The sequence below is a fragment of the Trachypithecus francoisi genome, unplaced genomic scaffold (assembly GCF_009764315.1).
Source record: "Trachypithecus francoisi isolate TF-2019V2 unplaced genomic scaffold, Tfra_2.0 Lachesis_group11, whole genome shotgun sequence".
In the NCBI taxonomy this organism is placed as follows: domain Eukaryota; kingdom Metazoa; phylum Chordata; class Mammalia; order Primates; family Cercopithecidae; genus Trachypithecus; species Trachypithecus francoisi.
The window spans coordinates 32088716-32112353 of NW_022681456.1; the positions used below are offsets into that span (position 1 = coordinate 32088716).

General features: G+C 39.5%; 1 protein-coding gene across 2 annotated transcripts in view; it reads left to right on the plus strand.

Moving 5' to 3' along the window:
• The window catches only part of SLC5A8 (solute carrier family 5 member 8), a 65717-nt gene that overhangs the window by 26407 nt on the left and 15672 nt on the right, over positions 1–23638 (plus strand). Inside the window, exons 8-11 of one of the 2 annotated variants that reach the window (XM_033220909.1) lie at positions 880–968; positions 2156–2268; positions 5023–5090; positions 22238–22324. In XM_033220909.1, the coding sequence (XP_033076800.1) occupies positions 880–968; positions 2156–2268; positions 5023–5090; positions 22238–22324 (357 nt within the window). The remainder of the gene's footprint in view (positions 1–879; positions 969–2155; positions 2269–5022; positions 5091–22237; positions 22325–23638) is intronic. The other variant, XM_033220910.1, reaches the window with a different exon arrangement.

Genomic DNA, 23638 nt, shown 5'->3' on the forward strand with positions numbered 1-23638 from the left:
CATAAGCACACTATTGTTAAATGAAATTGAAGAGCCTATGGAAGCTGATAAAATAGGACATGTCATCTACTCTGTACTGTGGGAGAAGTTCAGGTTTTAATGCACATGAGAGGACACTCTTCTAGAAAATTGTCCACTTAGGACTCTTTTGATTCGGAAACTGATTTTGTAGAAAAGCTGCCATGCAACAGAGTCCTGAAGTCACACACTTGATTATCCTTATTTGATATTTATTTTTTAAAATAGAAGTTATCAAAAGCAAGTTAGTATCAGGAAGTTTTTTAAAAGAAGCAAGTTTAAGGGATTTCCTGAAGTCATTCTCCGCCCATCACTATGTCTTATACTGATGCAGCTAAAATTACATCTTCTATCCTGGGCAGTGACTAAAGTTCACAAAATGTCCTTGAGTCATGAAGTAAAGTTAAGTGCATGCTGCTTACTTAAGCACAGAGGTGTGTCAAATATTTCCTTTAAAACAACTTATTATTCCCAAGAATAACAATTACTTTGTTTTGAGCATTTATTATATTCCATATACTATACTATGAGTTTTACATACATTATCTAAATTAACTTTTACAGCAACTCTATGAGGTTATATTATTACCACTATTTTATAGATGAGGAAGCTGGGACTCAGAACTTCACTTACAAAAGCCGTATCTCTGTGAATCCAAAGCCTCTTTACTTAACTACTGTGCTATTCGTTTCTCTAAATGTTAGTAGTTAAAGGGTTTAATTTTAGGTATTTGAAAATATCAGTTGTGTGGAATAGCTCCTTTCAGTTCCTGAAGGAGGCAAGATAAATGATAAACTAGGCATTCATTAATTTTATTCAGTAGCGAAAAGTACTTGGAAATAAATGTTGGAATTTTTCAGCTCATGCCTTATTTGGTACTGGACATTCTGCAAGATTATCCAGGACTTCCTGGACTTTTTGTGGCCTGTGCTTACAGTGGGACGTTAAGGTATGAACTATGACTCTAATAACACATGATTTCCCTGTTGGGATCTTTCTTTTGTTATTAGATACTTTAGGGGGATAATGTGGAGTTCTGGGCATGGACACAGATGGCCCAAAGTAGGCAATCTGCTGCATGTGTCCTCTCTGTGATCTGACTTATCTCTGTGGACTAGTGTCCTGTTGTCATCAGCCCCACTTTTAACTAGGTCCCTGCTCTCTAATACACCATCATACATCCTATGATGTGATACTCTGTGGTCACAATAATGATGATCGGTTGACGGTAGCTTTCGCTGATGATCAAAACTGGGTGCCACAGTCTTGATTGAAAACACACATGAGGCTAAAGCATGGTCAACTTGAAAATTGAATGAAATCTTCCATTTACATGTTGAATAATATATACTGCCCAAAGAATCTTACATTTTCTGATCTATCATTGCCCTTTCTTCCAGAGAATTGTTATTATCAACATGTACAGTGTGCATTAGTGGGGATTCAGGAAATTAATATTGTTGACATTTACAGCACATGGTAGGGAGGACTTATGACAGTCCCTTCTATGCACAAAGAAAAGTATGTTTTAAAGTTGTTATTTATAAGAATAGGGAGTAATCTGTGTCGATTCTTTTAGATACTGAAGATTAACTACAAGTGGAAGCAACATTAACATATCCTTTCTCTTTTACTGTCAAGCCTGTAGTTATTGCCTGAATATCATTTTTGGATGATAACAGTTTCCAGAAAGGCAGTGCTGTGATTATTAAAAATAGCATAGTAGAGCCGGGTGTGGTGGCCCACGCCTGTAATCCCAGCACTTTGGGAGGCCGAGGCAGGCGGATCATGAGGTCAGGAGATCGAGACCATCCTGGCTAACATAGTGAAACCCCATCTCTACTAAAAATACAAAAAACTAGCAGGGCATGGTGGCAGGCGCCTGTAGTTCCAGCTACTCTGAAGGCTAAGACAGGAGAATGGCATGAACCCGGGAGGCGGAGCTTGCAGTGAGCTGAGATCATGCCATTGCACTCCAGCCGTCTCAAAAAATTAATAATAAAATAAAGTAAAAATAGCATAGTAGAAATCGGGTTATATTTTAGAAGTGACAATTTGTTTACCCCTTTCTCATTCCCACTTAAAGTATTATTAAAGGTAAAATATTATAAATCAAAAGTTTTTTTTCCCTTACAGCACAGTGTCCTCCAGTATTAATGCCTTAGCAGCAGTAACTGTGGAAGATCTAATCAAACCTTACTTCAGATCACTCTCAGAAAGGTCTCTGTCTTGGATTTCCCAAGGAATGAGTAAGTTTCTGTTTTCACAATTCCATTTTAGCTCAGAGAGATGATTTTTTTGAGACACAAAAATTTTTTTTCCACTGAAGCTACAGAGGAAGAACCTCTGATTATGAATGGATATCCACATATGTATGCCTATGACAATGCAGATTTTTTTAAATGTTTGTATCCAGTGTTTAACGTTACCATATCTGTAATCAAGATTTGGGAGACACTTCAAACAATTAATTGTCAGTGAACCACAAACAACAATTTGCAGGGGACCGATTTGGCTGTCCTTTTTTTCCTGTGCCTTCATCCTATCCTCAATTTGTGTTAAAATTCTTAGCCACACACACACAAAAATTCAACTATTTTCCTTTTCAACTGTAGTCCACAGTTCTAAGAAATAGCCCTACTTTGGAACCAAGAGCCACATTTTTTCTGTGTTACCTAAGAAGGCACTGAAGATTTCTGTGTTACCTAAGAAGACATTGAAGATTAACTGCAAGTGGAAGCAACTTACAGTCAGTTTCAGTTACGTAGTCTTCCCATAGACACTTCCCAAATGTTTACAGAGGATTACATTAAATTAGATTAATAGATTAGATGAATTGAAGATAAAGAAACAGAGTGTTAAGAATTTTGACTCGTCTTAGTTGTCTGTTCTGTCTGCTTATGTACACTGTCCTGGAGATGAACTATAAATTTGTGCAAGAAATTCTCAACTTCTGTTCTGTTCGATTGTAGAGCATCATTAGGGGTTAAATACCGGCTTGAATAGAGTGATTTAAGCATCTTCAGTTCCCAGATGTCTCAAATGTAATATCCAACTCAAAGAAATCTTGCCAATGTACTGCATTCTTCATTTTGACACCTTGAAATGAATGACTAACAAATTCCTTTTTGAGAAAGAATCTTTAACCTCAACACAATAACATTAATAGACGGTCAAAGAAATAGTAAATTATACCCTATTAGCAGCCATAATTCTATGTAAAATTGCCACGACTGTAGCCTGGAATGAGTCCTTAATTTATATCCTTCAGTGTTCCCTAAATTTAAATAGCAATGCATCATTTTATTATGTACCCAATTTTAATCCTGGAGCATAATTTCAGAATGATGCAATGCTTCCTAAAGGGTTTTTAGACTGGTTCACTATGGGATTATTGAAGCTGTGTGGTTAGTAGAATGAACAGATGCTTTTGAAGCGAGACAAACCCAGTCTTGCTTTGTTAATTTACTAGCTGTTAACCTTGAGAAAATCCAGTTACCCATACAAGCCTCTATTTCTCCATATGGAAAATGGGCACACAAACACTTTGCAGAATTGGGTTTTGAGATAATGCATATAAAACAGGAGGCACTAGCTGGTGCTCATGGAATGATGCTGATGAATGACAAATCAACTCTGCTAATATAGATGAGATTTTCATTCATTTTAAAGGGTGCTATGAAATCATAATCTTGAAGTATATGCAGTAAGGACATAGGGAAGAATGTGGCAGATGATTTGAATGTGTTTCCAATAACTTTGAGTTCCCAAAATTATAGGTGACTGTTCATAACCTATCAAATGGAGAATCAAACCTAATATATTGAAAATATTATTTACATTAAAATTGAGAGGCATAAAAATCATATCTATGAGAACTCTTTGAAAAAATAGTTAAGGTTTTTCATTCAGCTGCATTATTTACTCAATATATTTAACAAAGCTATGAGTGCTAAAATAAGATAGAAATAATGTAATATAAGAAATACAAAAATTTAATGATGGGCAAATTTCGCATTCATTTTTTTTCTGTATATTGAGTTTTGCATTTGGGAAATTATATCAACTGATTTCAGGTGACTTTTGCTGAATGAAAGTATTAAAGGGCTTTTTGCATGATATTTCCTATAACTTAAAAGGTAATACATGTACCTGGAGAAAATTTGGAAAATACTGAAAGTCAATAGAAAAAAATATTCCACAATCTGACCACCAGTGGTGGCTTGAGAACTTTTATAAACAAGTTTGGGCTGAGCATGGTGACTCACGCCTGTAATCCTAGGACTTTGGGAGGCCAAGATGGGAGGATCGCTTGAGCCCAGGAGTTCGAGGCCAGTCTGGGCAACATAGCGACAACCCGTCTCTATTTAAAAAAAAATTTTTTTTAAGAAGTTTGAAGAAAACAACTTAGCAGAAGGGCAGATGTGCTGCTTATCCAGAAGTTGCCTTTCTTTGCTAGTTTAATAGGAAGGGCTTGAGGATACTTAGGGAGATTATGAGGGGTCTAAAAGTCCTCCAACACCCCATGTGTCCATTGCCACTTCCCAAGGGAAATGAATGCTTAAAAGTCAGAAGAGTCTAATTTCTGTTTATTACTCCCTCTCTCACCTTGCACAGAGCAGAGCTGAATAGTATTCTATTTTTTTACAAGCCAAAAACAGAGACCTGAGCCTTCCTTTATATACAAATGTTTATGGAGGATTAGATTAATAACACAATATAGTTCTTAGTTTTAAATCCCTATAGTTAATTCCAGGAATTCTTATATAACCTGCTGTCATAACTAATCCTGGGACACAATGTAAGGGCTTTGTCCTCTTGGAACACTGTTTAATGTCAGAGGAAAACAGCCCTTTTCTTTATTCACTGGCTCTGATGTGTGTGTCCATTCTTCACCACAGTCATGTTACTTACTTTGAATCAAAGGTGTGGTGGATTATTCTATTGAGAATTCTAATTCTCTGGGTCTGGATTTTACAATGGCTTTTATGTTGTCCATTTAGGTGTGGTGTATGGAGCCCTATGTATTGGAATGGCTGCGCTGGCATCACTTATGGGAGCTTTGTTGCAGGTGAGAGCTGACCCCTGGAGGTTTAAGTCATAAATCACTAAATCTTTTTTTTAATGTTGATGTCACCATCCTTCCAGACTTCTCTCAATGTATATTGACACCTGGACATATCAAGTGGCAGAGATGACTATACTTTAAAGTTTTTTTTTAAATTAAACTTTGTGTTTTGAGATAATTGTGGATTTACATGCAATTGTGAGATATAATACAGAGAGATCTCATATACTCTTTACTCAGTTTCCCTCAGTGGTAACATCTTGCAGTGGTAACATCTTGATAGTACAATATCAAACCCATATATTCTGTATACTAGCTCTTGGTCAGATGTGGTTTTCAAATTTTTTTTACACTGTAGTTTGTCTTTTTATCCTCATAACAGGGTCTGTCAAAGTACAATTTTTTTTTTTTTTTTTAGTTTGGATAAAGTCTAGTTTATCAATTTGTCTTTTCATGGATTGTGTTTCTGGTGTAGAGTCTAAGAATTTTACCTAGCCCCAGATCTTGAAGATTTTCTTCTATGTTTCTTTTCAAAGAGTTTTAGAGTTTTACATTTTATATTTAAGCCTACAATCCCTTTGGAGTTAATTTTTGTATAAAATGTGAGACTTAGGTTGACATTCTTTTTTCCTCTATGAATGTTCAACCAGCACCTTTTGTTGAAAAGGCTATCTTTCTTCCATTGACCTGCCTTTACACGTTTGTAAAAAATCAATTAAGCATATTTGTGTGGGTCTATTTCTGAATTCTGTTTTCTTTCACTTATTTATGTGTCTGTGCTTCTGCCAATACCACACAGCTTTATAATTTGATCATTTTGATTACTGCAGCTTTAAAGTAAGTTTCAAGATCAGGTCAATTGATTCCTCTCACTGTATTCTTAGTTTTCAAAATTGTTTTAGCTATTCTAGTTCTTTTGCCTTTTCATATGAAGTCTAGGATAATTTTGGTCTGTATCTACACAAAAATCTTGCTTAAATATTGATTGCCTGAAAGCTGTTTATTCATTTGAGAAGAAATGACATCTTTACGATGTTGACTTTTCTAAAACATGAACATGGTATGTCTCTTCATTTATTTAGCTTTTCTATGCAAATCATATTTTTTATGTTGGTGTCTATGTGTTCAATGCTAATATGTAGAAATAAAATTAATGTGTTTATATTTATCTTCAATCTTGTGACCTTGCTGAGCTCATTTATTAGTTCTGAGAGTTTTTTGTTTCTTTGTTTTATGTTTTGGTTTGTTTTGGTATATTCCTTGAGATATTCTACATAAACAATCATGTCATTTTCCAATAGGGGCAGTTTTATTTCTTTCCTTCTGATCTGTATGTATGCCTTTTATTTCCTTATTGCACTGGCTTCAACTTCCACATCATGTTGAATAGAAGTAATGAGAGTGGAAATCCTTACCCAGTTCCCCAATGTGAACAGGAAACTCTCTATTCCTATTTTTTTTCTGAGAGTTTTCACCATAAATGGGTGTTGAATTTTTTCAAACACTTTTTCTGTCATCAATTTATATGATCATGTGATCTTCTTCTTTAGCCTGCTTACATGATGGATTACATTGATTGATTTTTTAATGCAGAAACAGCCTTGCACACCGGGAATAAACCTTGTTTGGTCATGGTGTGTAGTTATTTTTATATATTGCTGAATTCTATGTGCTAATATTTTATTAAGAATTTTTACATCTATGTTCATGAAGAATATTGATCTGTAGCGTGTGTGTGTGTGTGTGTGTGTGCATGTGTGTGTGTGTGTGTGTGTGTGTATACTGCCCTTGGTTTTGATAGCAGGGTTATACTATCTTCATAAAATAAAATGGAAAGGATTCTGTTTTCTATTTTCTAGGAGAGATTGTCTAAAATTAGTGCCAATTGTTCCTTAATTATTTGGTAGAATTCTCTAGGGAAAGCATCTGGGCCTGGAATTGTTTTTTTTTTTTTAGTTTTAAAATTATGAATTTAATTTCCTTAATAGTTATAAAGATATTCAAATTATCCCTTTCATATTCAATGAAATTGTGACAATTTACGTTTTTGAGGAATTGTTCCATTTTATCTAAGTTTGCAAATTTATACATGTATAGTTGTTCATAGTATTTCTGTACTATCCTTTTGATATCTGCAGGAACTGTAGTGATAGCCCCTGTTTCATTCCTAATATTGGTAATGTTTATCTTATTTTTTTCGGTCTTTCTATGGGTTTGTCTATTTCATTGATGTTTTCAAAGAACCAGCTTCTTTTTTCCATTGATTTTACTGTGTTGTTTTTCCATTTTCATTCATTGATTTTTAACGTTTCTCTTTATGACTTCTTTTCTCCTTGCTTTGGGTTTTAATTTGCTATTCTTGAGATGGGATCTTAGGTTATTGATTAGAATCTTCTCCTCTTTTCTTTTTTCTTTCTTTCTTAATTAATTAATTAATTAATTTTTAAAATAAACTTGAAGTTCTAGGGTACATGTGCATAACGTGCAGGTTTGTTACATATGTATACTTGTGCCATGTTGGTGTGCTGCACCCATCAACTCGTCAGCACCCATCAACTCGTCATTTATATCAGATATAACTCCCAATGCAATCCCTCCCCCCTCCCCCCTCCCCATGATAGGCCCCGGTGTGCGATGTTCCCCTTCCCGAGTCCAAGTGATCTCATTGTCCAGTTCCCACCTATGAGTGAGAACATGCGGTGTTTGGTTTTCTGTTCTTGTGATAGATTGCTGAGAATGATGGTTTCCAGCTGCATCCATGTCCCTACAAAGGACACAAACTCATCCTTTTTTATGGCTGCATAGTATTCCATGGTGTATATGTGCCACATTTTCTTAATCCAGTCTATCACTGATGGACATTTGGGTTGATTCCAAGTCTTTGCTATTGTGAATAGTGCTGCAATAAACATACATGTGCATGTATCTTTATAGCAGCATGATTTATAATCCTTTGGGTATATACCCAGTAATGGGATGGCTGGGTCATATGGTACTTCTAGTTCTAGATCCTTGAGGAATCGCCATACTGTTTTCCATAATGGTTGAACTAGTTTACAATCCCACCAACAGTGTAAAAGTGTTCCTATTTCTCCACATCCTCTCCAGCACCTGTTGTTTCCTGACTTTTTAATGATTGCCATTCTAACTGGTGTGAGATGGTATCTCATTGTGGTTTTGATTTGCATTTCTCTGATGGCCAGTGATGATGAGCATTTTTTCATGTGTCTGTTGGCTGTATGAATGTCTTCTTTTGAGAAATGTCTGTTCCTATCCTTTGCCCACTTTTTGATGGGGTTGTTTGTTTTTTTCTTGTAAATTTGTTTGAGTTCTTTGTAGGTTCTGGATATTAGCCCTTTGTCTGATGAGTAGATTGCAAAAATGTTCTCCCATTCTGTAGGTTGCCTGTTCACTCTGATGGTAGTTTCTTTTGCCGTGCAGAAGCTCTTTAGTTTAATTAGATGCCATTTGTCAATTTAGGCTTTTGTTGCCATTGCTTTTGTATGTTTTAGACATGGAGTCCTTGCCCATGCCTATGTCCTGAATGGTATTACCTAGGTTTTCTTCTAGGGTTTTTATGGTATTAGGTCTAACATTGAAGTCTCTAATCCATCTTGAATTAATTTTCGTATAAGGAGTAAGGAAAGGATCCAGTTTCAGCTTTCTACTTATGGCTAGCCAATTTTCCCAGCACCATTTATTAAATAGGGAATCCTTTCCCCATTGCTTGTTTTTCTCATGTTTATCAAAGATCAGATGGCTGTAGATGTGTGGTATTATTTCTGAGGACTCTGTTCTGTTCCATTGGTCTATATCTCTGTTTTGGTACCAGTACCATGCTGTTTTGGTTACTGTAGCCTTGTAGTATAATTTGAAGTCAGGTATCGTGATGCCTCCAGCTTTGTTCTTTTGACTTAGGATTGTCTTGGCAATGCGGGCTCTTTTTTGGTTCCATATGAACTTTAAAGCAGTTTTTTCCAATTCTGTGAAGAAACTCATTGGTAGCTTGATGGGGATGGCAATGAATCTATAAATTACCTTGGGCAGTATGGCCATTTTCATGATATTGATTCTTCCTATCCATGAGCATGGTATGTTCTTCCATTTGTTTGTGTCCTCTTTTATTTAGCTGAGCAGTGGTTTGTAGTTCTCCTTGAAGAGGTCCTTTACATCCCTTGTAAGTTGGATTCCTAGGTATTTTATTCTCTTTGAAGCAATTGTGAATGGAAGTTCATTCATGATTTGGCTCTCTATTTGTCTGTTACTGGTGTATAAGGATGCTTGTGATTTTTGCACATTAATTTTGTGTCCTGAGACTTTGCTGAAGTTGCTTATCAGCTTAAGGAGATTCTGGGCTGAGAGAATGGGGTTTTCTAAATATACAATCATGTCATCTGCAAACAGGGACAATTTGACTTCTTCTTTTCCTAACTGAATTCCCTTGATTTCTTTCTCTTGCCTGATTGCCCTAGCTAGAACTTCCAACACTATGTTGAATAGGAGTGGTGAGAGAGGGCATCCTTGTCTTGTGCCAGTTTTCAAAGGGAATTTTTCCAGTTTTTGCCCATTCAGTATGATATTGGCTGTGGGTTTGTCATAAATAGCTCTTATTATTTTGAGATATGTTCCATCAATACTGAGTTTATTGAGCGTTTTTAGCATGAAGGGCTGTTGAATTTTGTCAAAGGCCTTTTCTGCATCTATTGAGATAATCATGTGGTTTTTGTCTTTGGTTTTGTTTATATGCTGGATTACATTTATTGATTTGCGTATGTTGAACCAGCCTTGCATCCCAGGGATGAAGCCCACTTGATCATGGCGGATAAGCTTTTTGATGTGCTGCTGGATCTGGTTTGCCATATTTTATTGAGGATTTTTGCATCGATGTTCATCAGGGATATTGGTCTAAAATTATCTTTTTTTGTTGTGTCTCTGCCAGGCTTTGGTATCAGGATGATGTTGGCCTCATAAAATGAGTTAGGGAGGATTCCCTCTTTTTCTATTGATTGGAATAGTTTCAGAAGGAATGGTACCAGCTCCTCCTTGTACCTCTGGTAGAATTCAGCTGTGAATCCATCTGGTCCTGGACTGTTTTTGGTTGGTAGGCTATTAATTATTGCCTCAATTTCAGAGCCTGCTATTGGTCTATTCAGGGATTCAACTTCTTCCTGGTTTAATCTTGGGAGACTGTAAGTGTCCAGGAAATTATCCATTTCTTCTAGATTTTCTAGTTGATTTGCGTAGAGGTGTTTATAGTATTCTCCGATGGTAGTTTGTATTTCTGTGGGGTCGGTAGTGATATCCCCTTTACCATTTTTTATTGCATCTATTTGATTCTTCTCTCTTTTCTTCTTTCTTAGTCTTGCTAGTGGTCTATCAATTTTGTTGATCTTTTCAAAAAACCAACTCCTGGATTCATTGATTTTTTGGAGGGTTTTTTGTGTCTCTATCTCCTTCAGTTCTGCTCTGATCTTAGTTATTTCTTGCCTTCTGCTAGCTTTTGAATGTGTTTGCTCTTGCTTCTCTAGTTCTTTTAATTGTGATGTTAGAGTGTCAATTTTAGATCTTTCCTGCTTTCTCTTGTGGGCATTTAGTGCTAAAAATTTCCCTCTACACACTGCTTTAAATGTGTTCCAGAGATTCTGGTATGTTGTATCTTTGTTCTCATTGGTTTCAAAGAACATCTTTATTTCTGCCTTCATTTCATTATATACCCAGTAGTCATTCAGGAGCAGATTATTCAGTTTCCATGTAGTTGAGCGGTTTTGATTGAGTTTCTTAGTCCTGAGTTCTAGTTTGATTGCACTGTGGTCTGAGAGACAGTTTGTTATAATTTCTCTTCTTGTACATTTGCTGAGGAGTGCTTTACTTCCAATTATGTGGTCAATTTTGGCATAAGTGTGATGTGGTGCTGAGAAGAATGTATATTCTGTTGATTTGGGGTGGAGAGTTCTGTGGATGTCTATTAGGTCTGCTTGCTGCAGAGATGAGTTCAATTCCTGGATATCCTTGTTAACTTTCTGTCTCGTTGATCTGTCTAATGTTGACAGTGGGGTTTTAAAGTCTCCCATTATTATTGTATGGGAGTCTCAGTCTCTTTGTAAGTCTCTAAGGACTTGCTTTATGAATCTGGGTGCTCCTGTATTGGGTGCGTATGTATTTAGGATAGTTAGCTCTTCCTGTTGAATTGATCCCTTTACCATTATGTAATGGCCTTCTTTGTCTCTTTTGATCTTTGATGGTTTAAAGTCTGTTTTATCAGAGACTAGGATTGCAACCCCTGCTTTTTTTTGTTCTCCATTTGCTTGGTAGATCTTCCTCTATCCCTTTATTTTGAGCCTATGTATGTCTCTGCATGTGAGATGGGTCTCCTGAATACAGCAGACTGATGGGTCTTGACTCTTTATCCAGTTTGCCAGTCTGTGTCTTTTCATTGGAGCATTTAGTCCATTTACATTTAAGGTTAATATTGTTATGTGTGAACTTGATCCTGCCATTATGATATTAACTGGTTATTTTGCTCGTTAGTTGATGCAGTTTCTTCCTAGCCTCGATGGTCTTTACATTTTGGCATATTTTTGCAATGGCTGGTACCGGTTGTTCCTTTCCATATTTAATGCTTCCTTCAGGGTCTCTTGTAAGGCAGGCCTGGTGGTGACAAAATCTCTAAGCATTTGCTTATCTGTAAAGGATTTTATTTCTCCTTCACTGATGAAACTTAGTTTGGCTGGATATGAAATTCTGGGTTTAAAATTCTTTTCTTTAAGAATGTTGAATATTGACCCCCACTCTCTTCTGGCTTGTAGAGTTTCTGCCAAGAGATCTGCTGTTAGTCTGATGGGCTTCCGTTTGTGGGTAACCCGACCTTTCTCTCTGGTTGCCCTTAAGATTTTTTCCTTCATTTCAACTTTGGTGAATCTGGCAATTATGTGTCTTGGAGTTGCTCTTCTCGAGGAGTATCTTTGTGGCATTCTTTGTATTTCCTGAATTTGAATGTTGGCCTGCCCTACTAGGTTGGGGAAGTTCTCCTGGATGATATCCTGAAGAGTGTTTTCCAACTTGGTTCCATTTTCTCCCTCACTTTCAGGCACCCCAATTAGACGTAGATTTGGTCTTTTTACATAATCCCATACTTCTTGCAGGCTTTGTTCATTTCTTTTTCTTCTTTTTTCTTTAGACTTCTCTTCTCGCTTCATTTCATTCATTTGATCCTCAATCGCTGATACTCTTTCTTCCAGTTGATCAAGTCAGTTACTGAAGCTTGTGCATTTGTCACATATTTCTCGTGTCATGGTTTTCATCTCTGTCATTTCGTTTATGGCCTTCTCTGCATTAATTATTCTAGTTATCAATTCTTCCACTTTTTTTTCAAGATTTTTAGTTTCTTTGTGCTGGGTACGTAATTCCTCCTTTAGCTCTGAAAAGTTTGATGGACTGAAGCCTTCTCCTCTCATCTCGTCAAAGTCATTCTCCGTCCAGCTTTGATCCGTTGCTGGCGATTAGCTGCGTTCCTTTGGAGGGGGAGATGCACTCTTATTGTTTGAATTTCCAGCTTTTCTGCCCTGCTTTTTCCCCATCTTTGTGGTTTTATCTGCCTCTGGTCGTTGATGATGGTGACATACTGATGGGGTTTTGGTGTGGGTATCCTTCCTCTTTGTTAGTTTTCCTTCTAACTGTCAGGACCCTCGGCTGTAGGTCTGTTGGAGATTGCTTGAGGTCCACTCCAGACCTTGTTTGCCTGAGTGTCAGCAGCAGAGGCTGCAGAAGATAGAATACTGCTGAACAGCGAGTGTACCTGTCTGATTCTTGCTTTGGAAGCTTCCTCTGAGGGGTGTACTCCACCGTGTGAGGTGTGGGGTGTCGGTCTGCCCCTAGTGGAGGATGTCTCCCAGTTAGGCTACTCAGGGGTCAGGGACCCACTTAAGCAGGCAGTCTGTCCCTTCTGAGATCTCAACCTCCGTGTTGGGAGATCCACTGCTCTCTTCAAAGCTGTCAGACAGAGTCGTTTGCGTCTGCAGAGGTTTCTGCTGCTTTTTTGTTGTTGTTGTTGTTGTTGTTTAGCTGTGCCCTGTTCCCAGAGGTGCAGTCTACAGAGACTGGCAGGCCTCCTTGAGCCGCTGTGAGCTCCACCCAGTTCGATCTTCCCAGGGCTTTGTTTACCTACTTAAGCCTCAGCAATGGCGGGCGCCCCTCCCCCAGCCTCGCTGCTGCCTTGCAGTTAGATCAGAGACTGCTGTCCCAGCAATGAGGAAGGCTCCATGGGCATGGGACCCTCCCGGCCAGGTTTGGGATATAATCTTCTGGTGTGCCCATCTGCTTAAAGCACAGTATTGGGGTGGGAGTTACCCACTTTTCCAGGTGTTGTGTGTCTCAGTTCCCCTGGCTAGGAAAAGGGATTCCCTTCCCTCTTGTGCTTCCCAGGTGAAGCAATGCCTCACCCTGCTTCAGCTCTCGCTGGTCGGGCTGCAATAGCTGACCAGCACTGATTGTCCGGCACTCCCTAGTGAGATAAAACTAGTACCTCAGTTGAAAATGCAGAAATCACCTGTCTTCTGTGTCGCTCGTGCTGGGAGCTGGAGACTAGAGCTGTTCCTATTTGGCCATCTTGCCGTATGTCTTTTCTCCTCTTTTCTAATGTGAGCATTTATGCTGAAAATTTCCTTCTTGGCACTAGTTTACCTGTGTTCCACAACTTTTGACATCTTGTATGCTTGTTTACATTCAGCTGAATGCATTTTTAAGTTTTCTTTGAGATATTCTTTTGATTCATGGATTATTTAGAAGTATGTTACTTAGTTTGCAAGTATTCAAATATTTTCCTGTTATCTTTCTGTTATTGATTTCTAGTTTGATTCCATTGTGATCAGAGAACACACTATGATTTCAGTTCTTTTAAACTTGTTGAGGTCTGTTTTATAACCTAGGATATGGTATTTTGGCATATGTTCCATGAGCGCTTGAAAAGAATGTGTAATCTTTTTTATTAGGTAGAGTGTTCCATAACTATCAATTAAATTCTGGTTGTTGATGGTTGCTGATTTTCTGTTTAGTTGTTTTATCAATTGTTGAGAGAGGGGTGGTGAATTCTCCAAATATAATTGTGTATTTGCCTATTTCCCTTTTAGTTCTATCAGTTTTTGCTTTGCTTCACGCATTGGGTCTTACTGAAGGATTAACCTTTTTGTTATTATATAATGTCCCTATCTGTCTCTGAGAAATTTTTTTGCTGTGAAGTCTATTTATCTGATATTAATATAGTTACTTCTACTTTCCATTGATTCATGGTTGCATAATATATTTTTCCATTTTTTCACTGTGAACCGCCTATGCTGCTATATTTGAAGTGAGTTTTTTTGTAGACAGCACATAGTTGAGTCTTTTTTAAAAAATCCAACCTGTCAATCTCCGTCTTTTCATTGGTGTACTTAGACCATTCACATTTTATATAATTACTGGTATGTTAAGGCTTAAGCATCATTTTTTGGTTTTCTGTTTGGTATTTCTGTTTTTTGTTTTCTGCCTTCCTGTGAGTTGTTCTAGGGTTCCTTCTTTCTACCATTTCCTTTCTGTTTAGAAAACTTCTTTTAGCCATTCTTTTAGTGTTCCTTCACCTGAGAATGTCTTGAGTTTCCCCTTTATCCCCAAAGGGTATGTTTGTCGGGTGTATGATTCTGAGTTGTTAGTTTTTTTTCCTCATGAGTTAAAAAAATATTTTGCTACTTTCTTCTTGTCTCTATCATTTCTGATGATAAATATGCTACTATTCTAATTGTTTTCCCTTACAGGTAAGGAGTCATTTCTTTCTGGATGCTCTCAGGGTTTTTTTTGTTTTGTTTTGTTTTTTCTTTAGTTTTCAGAAGTTTAATTATGATGTATCTTGGTGTATATTTCTTTGTTTTGAGTTTTTGATGTGTCTTGGCATGTATTTCTTTCTTTTCTTTTCCTATTTTTTTAGGGTTACTCAGTTTCTTGAATCTTGGATCAGCTTCTTTCATAAGTCTGAAAGAGATTTATGTCTCTTGCCAAATTTGAGAAGTTCAGACATTAATTCTTTGAGTACTTTTCCACCCCATCGTCTTTCTCTTTTCCTCTGGGACTCTCATGACATGAATGTTAAAATTTTTTGTTATGGTTCTACAGATCCCTGAAGTTTACTTTATATTTCTTCATTTCATTTCCCTCTGTTGTTCAGTTTGTGTTATTTCTGTTGGTCTGTCATTTAGTTCACTGATCTTTTCTCGGTTCCCTCTATTTTGCTGTTGTGCCCATTCATTTAAAATTTTTATTTCAGTTATTGTATTTCTTCAGCATAACAATTTCATTTGGTTCTTCCTAATATCTTCTTTTTTTACTGAGATTTTTCTCTCTATGTATCTTTTTTTCCCTCTATTTTTTCATTAGTTTCAAGTGAGTTCTAATTGTTAAAGCATTTTTTAATCATGGCTGTTTCAAATTTTTTATCAAATAATTCTATTTCTATAATCTCTGTATTGACATCTATAGATTGTCTTTTTATATTTAGTTTGAGATCTTCCTGGTTCTTTCTATGAAAAGTTAATTTCCACTGAAACCTGGGCATTTCAATATTATGTGATGAGACTTTGAATCTCACCTTCTGTTTTAGCTGGCTTTCTCTAACACTACTTCAGTAGCATAAGGGAGGGTGCTGCCTCATTACTGTCAGGTGGAGGTAGAAGTCTAGAGGGAGGAGCTCCTTGTTATGCAGGATAGGGGTATGTAGTATACTATGAGACATATTGGGGCTATAAGATTAATGATGGCGCATAAGGCCCACTGAAACATCTTGTAGGACTGATACTACACGTCTCGTGGGAATTTACAACCCTGGCTCAGGGATTTCCAGGAAACAAAGCCACCTCAGCACAGATGCAGCTTTCATAAACCTTAGAACAAAGCTTACTTTTAAAATAATAGCTTAAATACCTTTTATGAAAGAAACACTTGGTAACTAACCTGGACTAAATACAGGTATAAGAAAGGGAGAAGGACCCCCCCCCCGCCCCCCCCAAGGTCTGACAATGGTCTCTGGATGAAGACTCTCTGGTCAGTTCATGATCTGACTCCCTGACTGTATCTGGCCCATGACAACAGCTTATTCTCACTACCTGTCTTCTAAGAGTGCTGCCAGAATAAACTGATTGAGCATTAGATGGTGCCTAAGACTCATCTTTGATGTGAAGTGAACAGAAGAGGAGACATTGTACCTGGGGAAGTTGGTTAACTAGGTCCACCTATAACCTCTGAACACAACTGGCACTGAGGATAGGATAAGTAAATGAGCAAGTGTGTAATGACACCCATTTCTAAGGAAGGACTGGGAAAGGGTGACTGGGGACTGGTTATGATCAAGAAATCAGATGAAGCCCTCTGAAACACTCCATAGTGTGCCTGGCAGTTCTTATTTTACTTTCTGGTCTGTTGCTGCCTTCTACATACACTTTGTCTGTGCCTCTGTTGTGAAATTGCCACCATAAAAACCTGCCAAAATTATTCTTAAGACCATTCTGGCCCCCAGTAATTGGGGACAGGCTCTAAGGAGGAGGAAGCAGAGGTGGAGGATGCCCCGGCTTGAAGAGCCAACCGCTGGCTGGTGTGTCTCTGGCTCCTGCTGTGAGAGGTTGCTTCTTGCCCCCAAAGATCTTGGTATCGTGATGTCACAGACCAAGAAGGCAAAGGTGAAGCTTACCTGCTGACGGGTTATGTGCTATTGTCCACCAGCTAGGGACTTAGAAGCATGTTTCCCAATGGACTAACATCACCAGTGAAGTCCACAAGAATCATCAAAGGGCACGTCACAGCTGTTCCCAGCCCACCATGCACTCCAGTTGAGACAGCGTGGCTTCTCAAGGGGTGTGCCCCACCCTATGATGCCTGCTGGGTGTTGCTGGCAGCATCCCACAGGCAACATGCCCAAGTCACGCGGGCTCACTTCAGAGTCGCGTCATTCTGCCTGGCCGATCCAGAGCCCTGTGAGCTGTGGAATGATGATCCTGAGTGTGCTGGCTTACCGCTGGCTACACCACAGGTGTCACCAGTCATCACCTGGGCTGAGAAAGCAGCTGCCACCTCCACAGCTGGCTGAGATGAGGAAGTGTGTCCTAGACACCATACAAGTCCATGAAGAGGTTCACGCCTGTTGTGGACAGAAATTCAAAGCCTGCTCAAAGACCTGGTGCAGGAACCCAACAAGAAAGGCACCACCTGGCTGTGCTGTGTGTACCTGACAGGATGTGCTTTGCAACTCATAGGCTGAGAAATACAAATACAACGGCCAGCGGCTATCTTTAAAGATAATAAGATCGTTTCCTTATTTCAAGACCCTGTGGAGCTTATCCAGGCACAGAGTGGGGCAGGTAGACATAGTTGTCCCTGCACTCTGTTGCAGTGGCTATTCAGGCCTGATGAATAGCACCCCCAGCATGAGCCTCTTTTCATCAAGGGCTGAAGGTGGCTGGTGTACACTGAGGAAGAAGGGAAGCTACTATGGCGCTTAGGCATGCTCCAGTGAGTTTGTATAGCCGCCACTCCCATGGAACAGGGGCACAACTGGGAGACCCTGAAACAGGCTACCTTGCACCCAGATACCTTACAGATGTTTTTAAGGAGAGCCCATCATAAGCCAAACCAACTCTCCTCGCCCTGATGGCCACAGTCCCTGAAGTTAATTGAGCTCTGTAGGTCCTCACCACCCTGGAAAATGCTGCGACAGAACCATCCAACAGTGTTCGCAGCAGCACCTTGCTCCCCACCCACCATCCAGGACCTTGCACCAGAGGTCTCACACTGGGCTCTGCTCTCCCTGGCCTTCCCATACCCATCATCCACTGGATGAGGCCCAGTCCAGCTGTTCCCAAGGGCAGAGTGACCTCTACTGGCAGTTACGCTGAACGGTACTTTCAAATTGGCTCCTGTCTGGCAAGCCTCATGAATTCCTGCAAACCCTCCTTAATATCAGTGTCGCCCAATCATCCCGTCCACTGACCCACCACCCATCTGGATGGCTGAGCATCAACTTCCACCGTTGGGAAGATGCCTTCACTGCTAACATTCCTGCCCTGTGCCCAGAATGACTCAAAGACTGTCCCACCCATCCTGCTTATATCCCTCCCTGGCAAGAGTTTACTGGTGTATTTGTCTAGGGTTCTCTTGGGCCACCACTGTTTCTGCAGCCAGTGCCTCCTAGAGACATTTGCTGCCCCAGTTGTGCCTGGCAGCCATCTGGAATGGACAACATCTTGAACTTTGGCTTCATCTGGCCATGTTCAAGATCATGATTTTAGATCTTTGACAGCACCTCAGCACACAGTGTCCCCAGACCTAATTGCTTAGTTCTGTGTCCTCCTTATCCTTCTGTTCCATTTTTACATGTCATTGCTCTGCAATCAAGCAACTCCAAGCCTGCTACCACTGAGTCCATTACATGAGTTCTGCTCATGTAATCGTGTTTCCAAGCCCCAATGTGCCCGTGTTCTGCTGCTGCTCCTCCGGGTGAGGTGACTTTCCACATCCAAATGTGGCTTCTCCAGACCTATTCACCGATTACTTGGCACTGAGGTCACTGACAGCCTCCACCACATTTTGGCCACCCACTGAGCAGCCAACCTTCCAGCCTGCTGGGCATGCCTTCGCTGGCCTGTCACACATCCGTTGCTTCCCCTCCAGACTTGGTCGCAACCTGTCCTCTATTCTTCCCTCATCATTGGTGAGTCTGCCCCAAAGCCACAGCTGAGCCCCATTTTCATGAACTCCCCTGACTGCTCAGCTGGACACTAGATCTACTCTATACTCTCTGTGATGATACAGTTCAATTCCAGATTGTTCTGAGGGTGCCACCGACTCCTACTCACCGTCCTACAGAAGATCTGTTTCTCAAGATTTGACTGACCATGGAGTGCACTTTCAAGCTCGGGCGGCCTCTCAACTATTGACCCCCTCAGGGTCAGGGGTGAAGTGTGGTATACAATGAGATGTATCATGGCTATACGATTAATGATAGGCATAAGGCCACTCAAGCAACTCACAGGGTCAGTCCTATCTGTCCGGTTGGGGATTTCCAACTGGATTTCCAGGAGACCAGGTTACCTCAGCACGATGCAGCTTTCACAAACCTTAGATCAAAGGTTACCCTTACAAGCATAGCTTAATCTCTTTGTGAACAAAACACTTGGTAAATGACCTGGATTGAATACAAGTATGAGAAAGGAGGAAGGATCCTCCAAACTCTGAGAATGGTCTCTAGATGAAAACCCTCCTGGTCTGTCAGTCATCTGACCGGTGACTAAATCTGTCCCACAACACCATCCTGCTCCTGCTATCCTTCTGGTGCTCTTAGCACTGCCAGAATAAAATGCATGGGCATCAGACGGTGTACAAGACTCAACGATGATGCAAAGCGAACTCAAGGGGAGAGGCTTCCCTGGGAAGCTGGTTAACTAGGACCACCCATAACATCTGAGGACAACAAGGTGGAATTCACTGACATCATGGAGGTGGTGGCTTTGTCACTGCTGGACCATGGTGAAAGTCCCGATTTTCCACTAGGCCTCCTGTGACATTGCCAGCAAGGAGGCAAAGGGCGCCTTGTGACAGGCTGTGGGTATGGAATCTAGGCTGGCATGGGTGTGGGTGGGGTGAACAGATTATTCTGTGGAATGGAGTGGTTGGGGTCTAAGAGTTTTCCATCTTCATAGGCTGCTCCTTTCCTGGCCCTGTGACTAGAGAGAGAACAGGCCTTTATGAGGGGTTTTTATCTTATTTTATTTTTTTGCTTGTGTCTGTTGCCATTTCGAGGCTAGCTGGCTTCTTTGACTCTCAAGCTGGGATACATGAAGCAAAAAGAAAATTCAGGGAACTCACCCTGTACCACTCTTCAGCTCTGGGGTCTCTAGTGGGCTGCCTTCTTTCCACCTTTCAGAGTCGTCTGATGTTTCTTTTATATGGAATGTCAGGATTTTTAATTTTATTAGCAGGAGGAATAGAGAAATGTATGTTTATCTTCTCAGAAGTAGAAACACTTTATTGAATTTTTTTTGTTGTTTATTTACCTGAAGGGTCTTCCACCTCCTGTGGCATTTGCTCTTCTGATTAGAGAGCATTTTTGTGTTGGAAAGCTCCCTCCTGCTCCTGTGGAGCTGTGGGCCTGGAGAGGACAGACCAATCTTTAGAACAGTGTCTTCTTCCTGAACCCTGTGGTCACCTCACTGTCTTTAGCTTACGGGCCTTGGCATAGACTTCTCCTCTGACTGCAACACCTTCCTCTCTACCTCGTCCACTGCCTAAGCCTTAGTTATTCTTCAGTTTTCATTTTAACACTACTTATTTAAAGAGACTTTTCCTGTTACCTGGATACATTTGCATTCCCTTCTGCTAAATGTTTCTAGAGCACCTTGTACTTTCTTTATCATCTCTTGTCAAACTTTATTGCAGTTATTTATTTAATGTCTGTTTTACTGAATAGCCTATAATCCATGAAGGTGGGGAAGATGACATTGTTGTTTAACCCTCTATCAAATATCTGGTGCCTACTGCAGTGCCCAGGACAAAGCAAGAAATTAACAACTTTAGCTCGAATGTTAACTAATAATGTAGTTAGGCTCATAAATATCCTATTATCTGATCACCTCAAGTGTTCCCTGAAATTTCCCTGGCCACTTGGGCTGCTCCTCTGCGATCTTGGACCTCCTGTTGACCTAGAAACTTAAAGGCTAATACTGGCAAAGTAGGGGTCCTCCAGGATCTTTTTCAGTCCTAAGGCTTGGGGCCATTCTGGTTGGTTGTTGCTTAGGGCATACCAGCTGTTAAAATAGTTTGATCTCATCTCTGGTTATATGAATGAATGAATTAGATCCAGAGCTCCGAGCCTGTCCAGCACTCCTAAACCATGGCCAGTCATACAGAATGTGCTTTCTTCATAGTCTGCATTAGTGCCTGGAGCTCTTATTGTGCTTGATTCCCCTTTTTCTGTATATCAGCTATGGCCTGATTATATACAATGACATGTTCTAGCAGAGTCATCATAACTCCAAGCCAGTTCATCCTTGCTTCATCTCTAGCCAAGGTCTTCTTTCCTCTTGTAGATCCTTTTGGGGTGTCTTCCTTATGTCTCCAAAACTGCTCACAGATCACACAGTCATAACTTGCTTTGTGGGTCATATGACCTCTTGCAGTGGAGTCTATCTCCCTTCTGACTGTACTCTGTGTAAACTGACTCAGGATCACATCCTTGAGTCCACATAATTTTAAACACTAGTTCTCCACTCTACTTGGTACCACTTCTTTTTCTTCTTCCATGAAGTAGGCCTATTTAAAACAATAACAACAAGCACTATTTCCTCTAATATTTCCTTGACTTGATATTTTCTCTTTGATTCATTCATTCTGTTCTATTAAACCCCTCTCCTCTCTGGACAAACCAGTGATTCCCTGCTCTTCTTTTATGGTTCTGTCCATTCTTAAGAACTGGGCATTTAATTATTGGGATCATATATCTCTTGGAAGCTTCATTTAGTTGCATTACCTCATGCGATGTTTGCACTGTAAAACATTTTCACTATAATGGATTCGGTATCTCTATATCAAAGCAGAGGTTGCAGTTATCTGATTAGATTTCAAATCTATTTCTATATGATTTGATCAGTATTTTAAAAATCATATTTATCATTCTAGTTTCATCCTTAAGGAACCAAATCAGGAATGGCAAATGGGTTTTATCCTCCTCTCTGGTCACATAGTAGTACTTGTCCACAGTTTTGAGAGGATTTTGAGATGATCAAAGCACAAAGGAGTGCTGTGATTTATAAATATCTGCAAGAGCAGTGCTAAGAGGAGAGGTATCATTCATGACTTATACATTAATATAGGTGCTCCCATTGTCTCAGGCCTCTTTATCTTCTTTGTGTTGTGTGGCCTTTTTTGAGGCTACCTGCAGAAACAGATGGATACTTGAGACTGGGACGCAGAAACTTGTAAGTTCTAATGACGTCTTTTCCAGTGACAAGGCTATCATGACTAAAACTATGATTTTCAGAAGGAGGCTGAATACTTTAAATCATTATCCTGATGAGATGACTTTGAAATATTTCAGTTTGGATTTTTGATTGCTAATTGCTGACGTTGTATTATTTTTGTAGGCAGCACTCAGCATATTTGGTATGGTTGGTGGACCACTTATGGGACTGTTCGCTTTGGGCATTTTGGTTCCCTTTGCCAACTCAATTGTAAGTACAAAGAATGAATATGTGTGAGGATTACTTTTTGAACTATACTAGCAGCTCTACACATTTTTCTCAATTGTAAAGATATGGTTCCTTTGAGATTTGTCATTAGCTACTTGTCTTGATGACTTAAATTATTTCTATTGACTTTAGTGGAGTGTACAAGGAAGTACTATGTATAGGGACCCTAAAAGTGTGAAGCTTAATGGAAACTTCCAGAACCACATAGGGCAATTTTAAATATTCGTAATATAACTAAAGGAGCAACATTTTTTTGTGCACTTACCTACTTGCCCTTCTCAAAAATTAATAGCTAGGATTTAAAAGAGATCAATAGGCTCAGATATGAGAGATTTAAGGGCAGTAAAACTTAGGATTTCTGTGAATAGCCATAGCACAGCAAAGAGATGCAACACAATCTTACCACCTTGGCCAGGAATCTTCTACTCCTGACATTTAAAGCTGTAGCTCCCACAACATGATTTAGCCCCAAAGGGGTGATCATAATTGGGAATATTTTCCAGAAAGACATAATATCTCTGTCCTTCTACCTAGACATATCTGTGCTTAGAAGTGCTAACTTTTGTTTGGAATAAATGAGCTAGAAATTATTTCTCTGAAACCCAGAAGAAAGTCCACCGGTTCAGTCTGGCTATAAGATGTAGTTCAGAAAAAACTGATAATGTACGTACAGTTGCTTCAGATATAGAATAGCCATTCAACTCTGACTTCACATTTGGAACTCTATTTTCCTTATAAGGCATTAGGAATTGGTAAGGCAGATATTAATAAGGACTATTGTGGTTATTATTTATTATCCTCAATGAAATGTCATATGAAAAGCTACTTTTGTAGGAATTAATCACAATGAAAGAGATTTGTTTGTGTCCACCTCAGAATGTTGAAGCTTGGATTAGACTCTTTGCATGATGAAATGCATTAGTTTGTTAAGTATCAGAAAAGTGTATTTCAAAATCAACTTTTGATATTTGGCATTTGTTGCCAGCATGTATTTCCTCCAGGAGAGCTGTAGCTGACTAAGCTAACATGCCCTTTTCTGGGAGCGGTAATGGGAGAATAACATACTATTTCTCCTGCCGTGAACAGTATCTTTTTTTTTTTTTAAACCATGTCCAGGTTTTTCACTAGCAGATTATCTGCCTTCCTTCAAAGTAGGCTTTCTCACTCCTTTTTCCCTCCCTGCCTCACTACCTTTCATTCATTTATTCACTTGTTCATTTATTCAATAGATTTTTATGGGCTGAGCACTGTCTTGGGAGAAGAGAGCACTGAATGTTTCTGCCCTTGTGGGTTTTA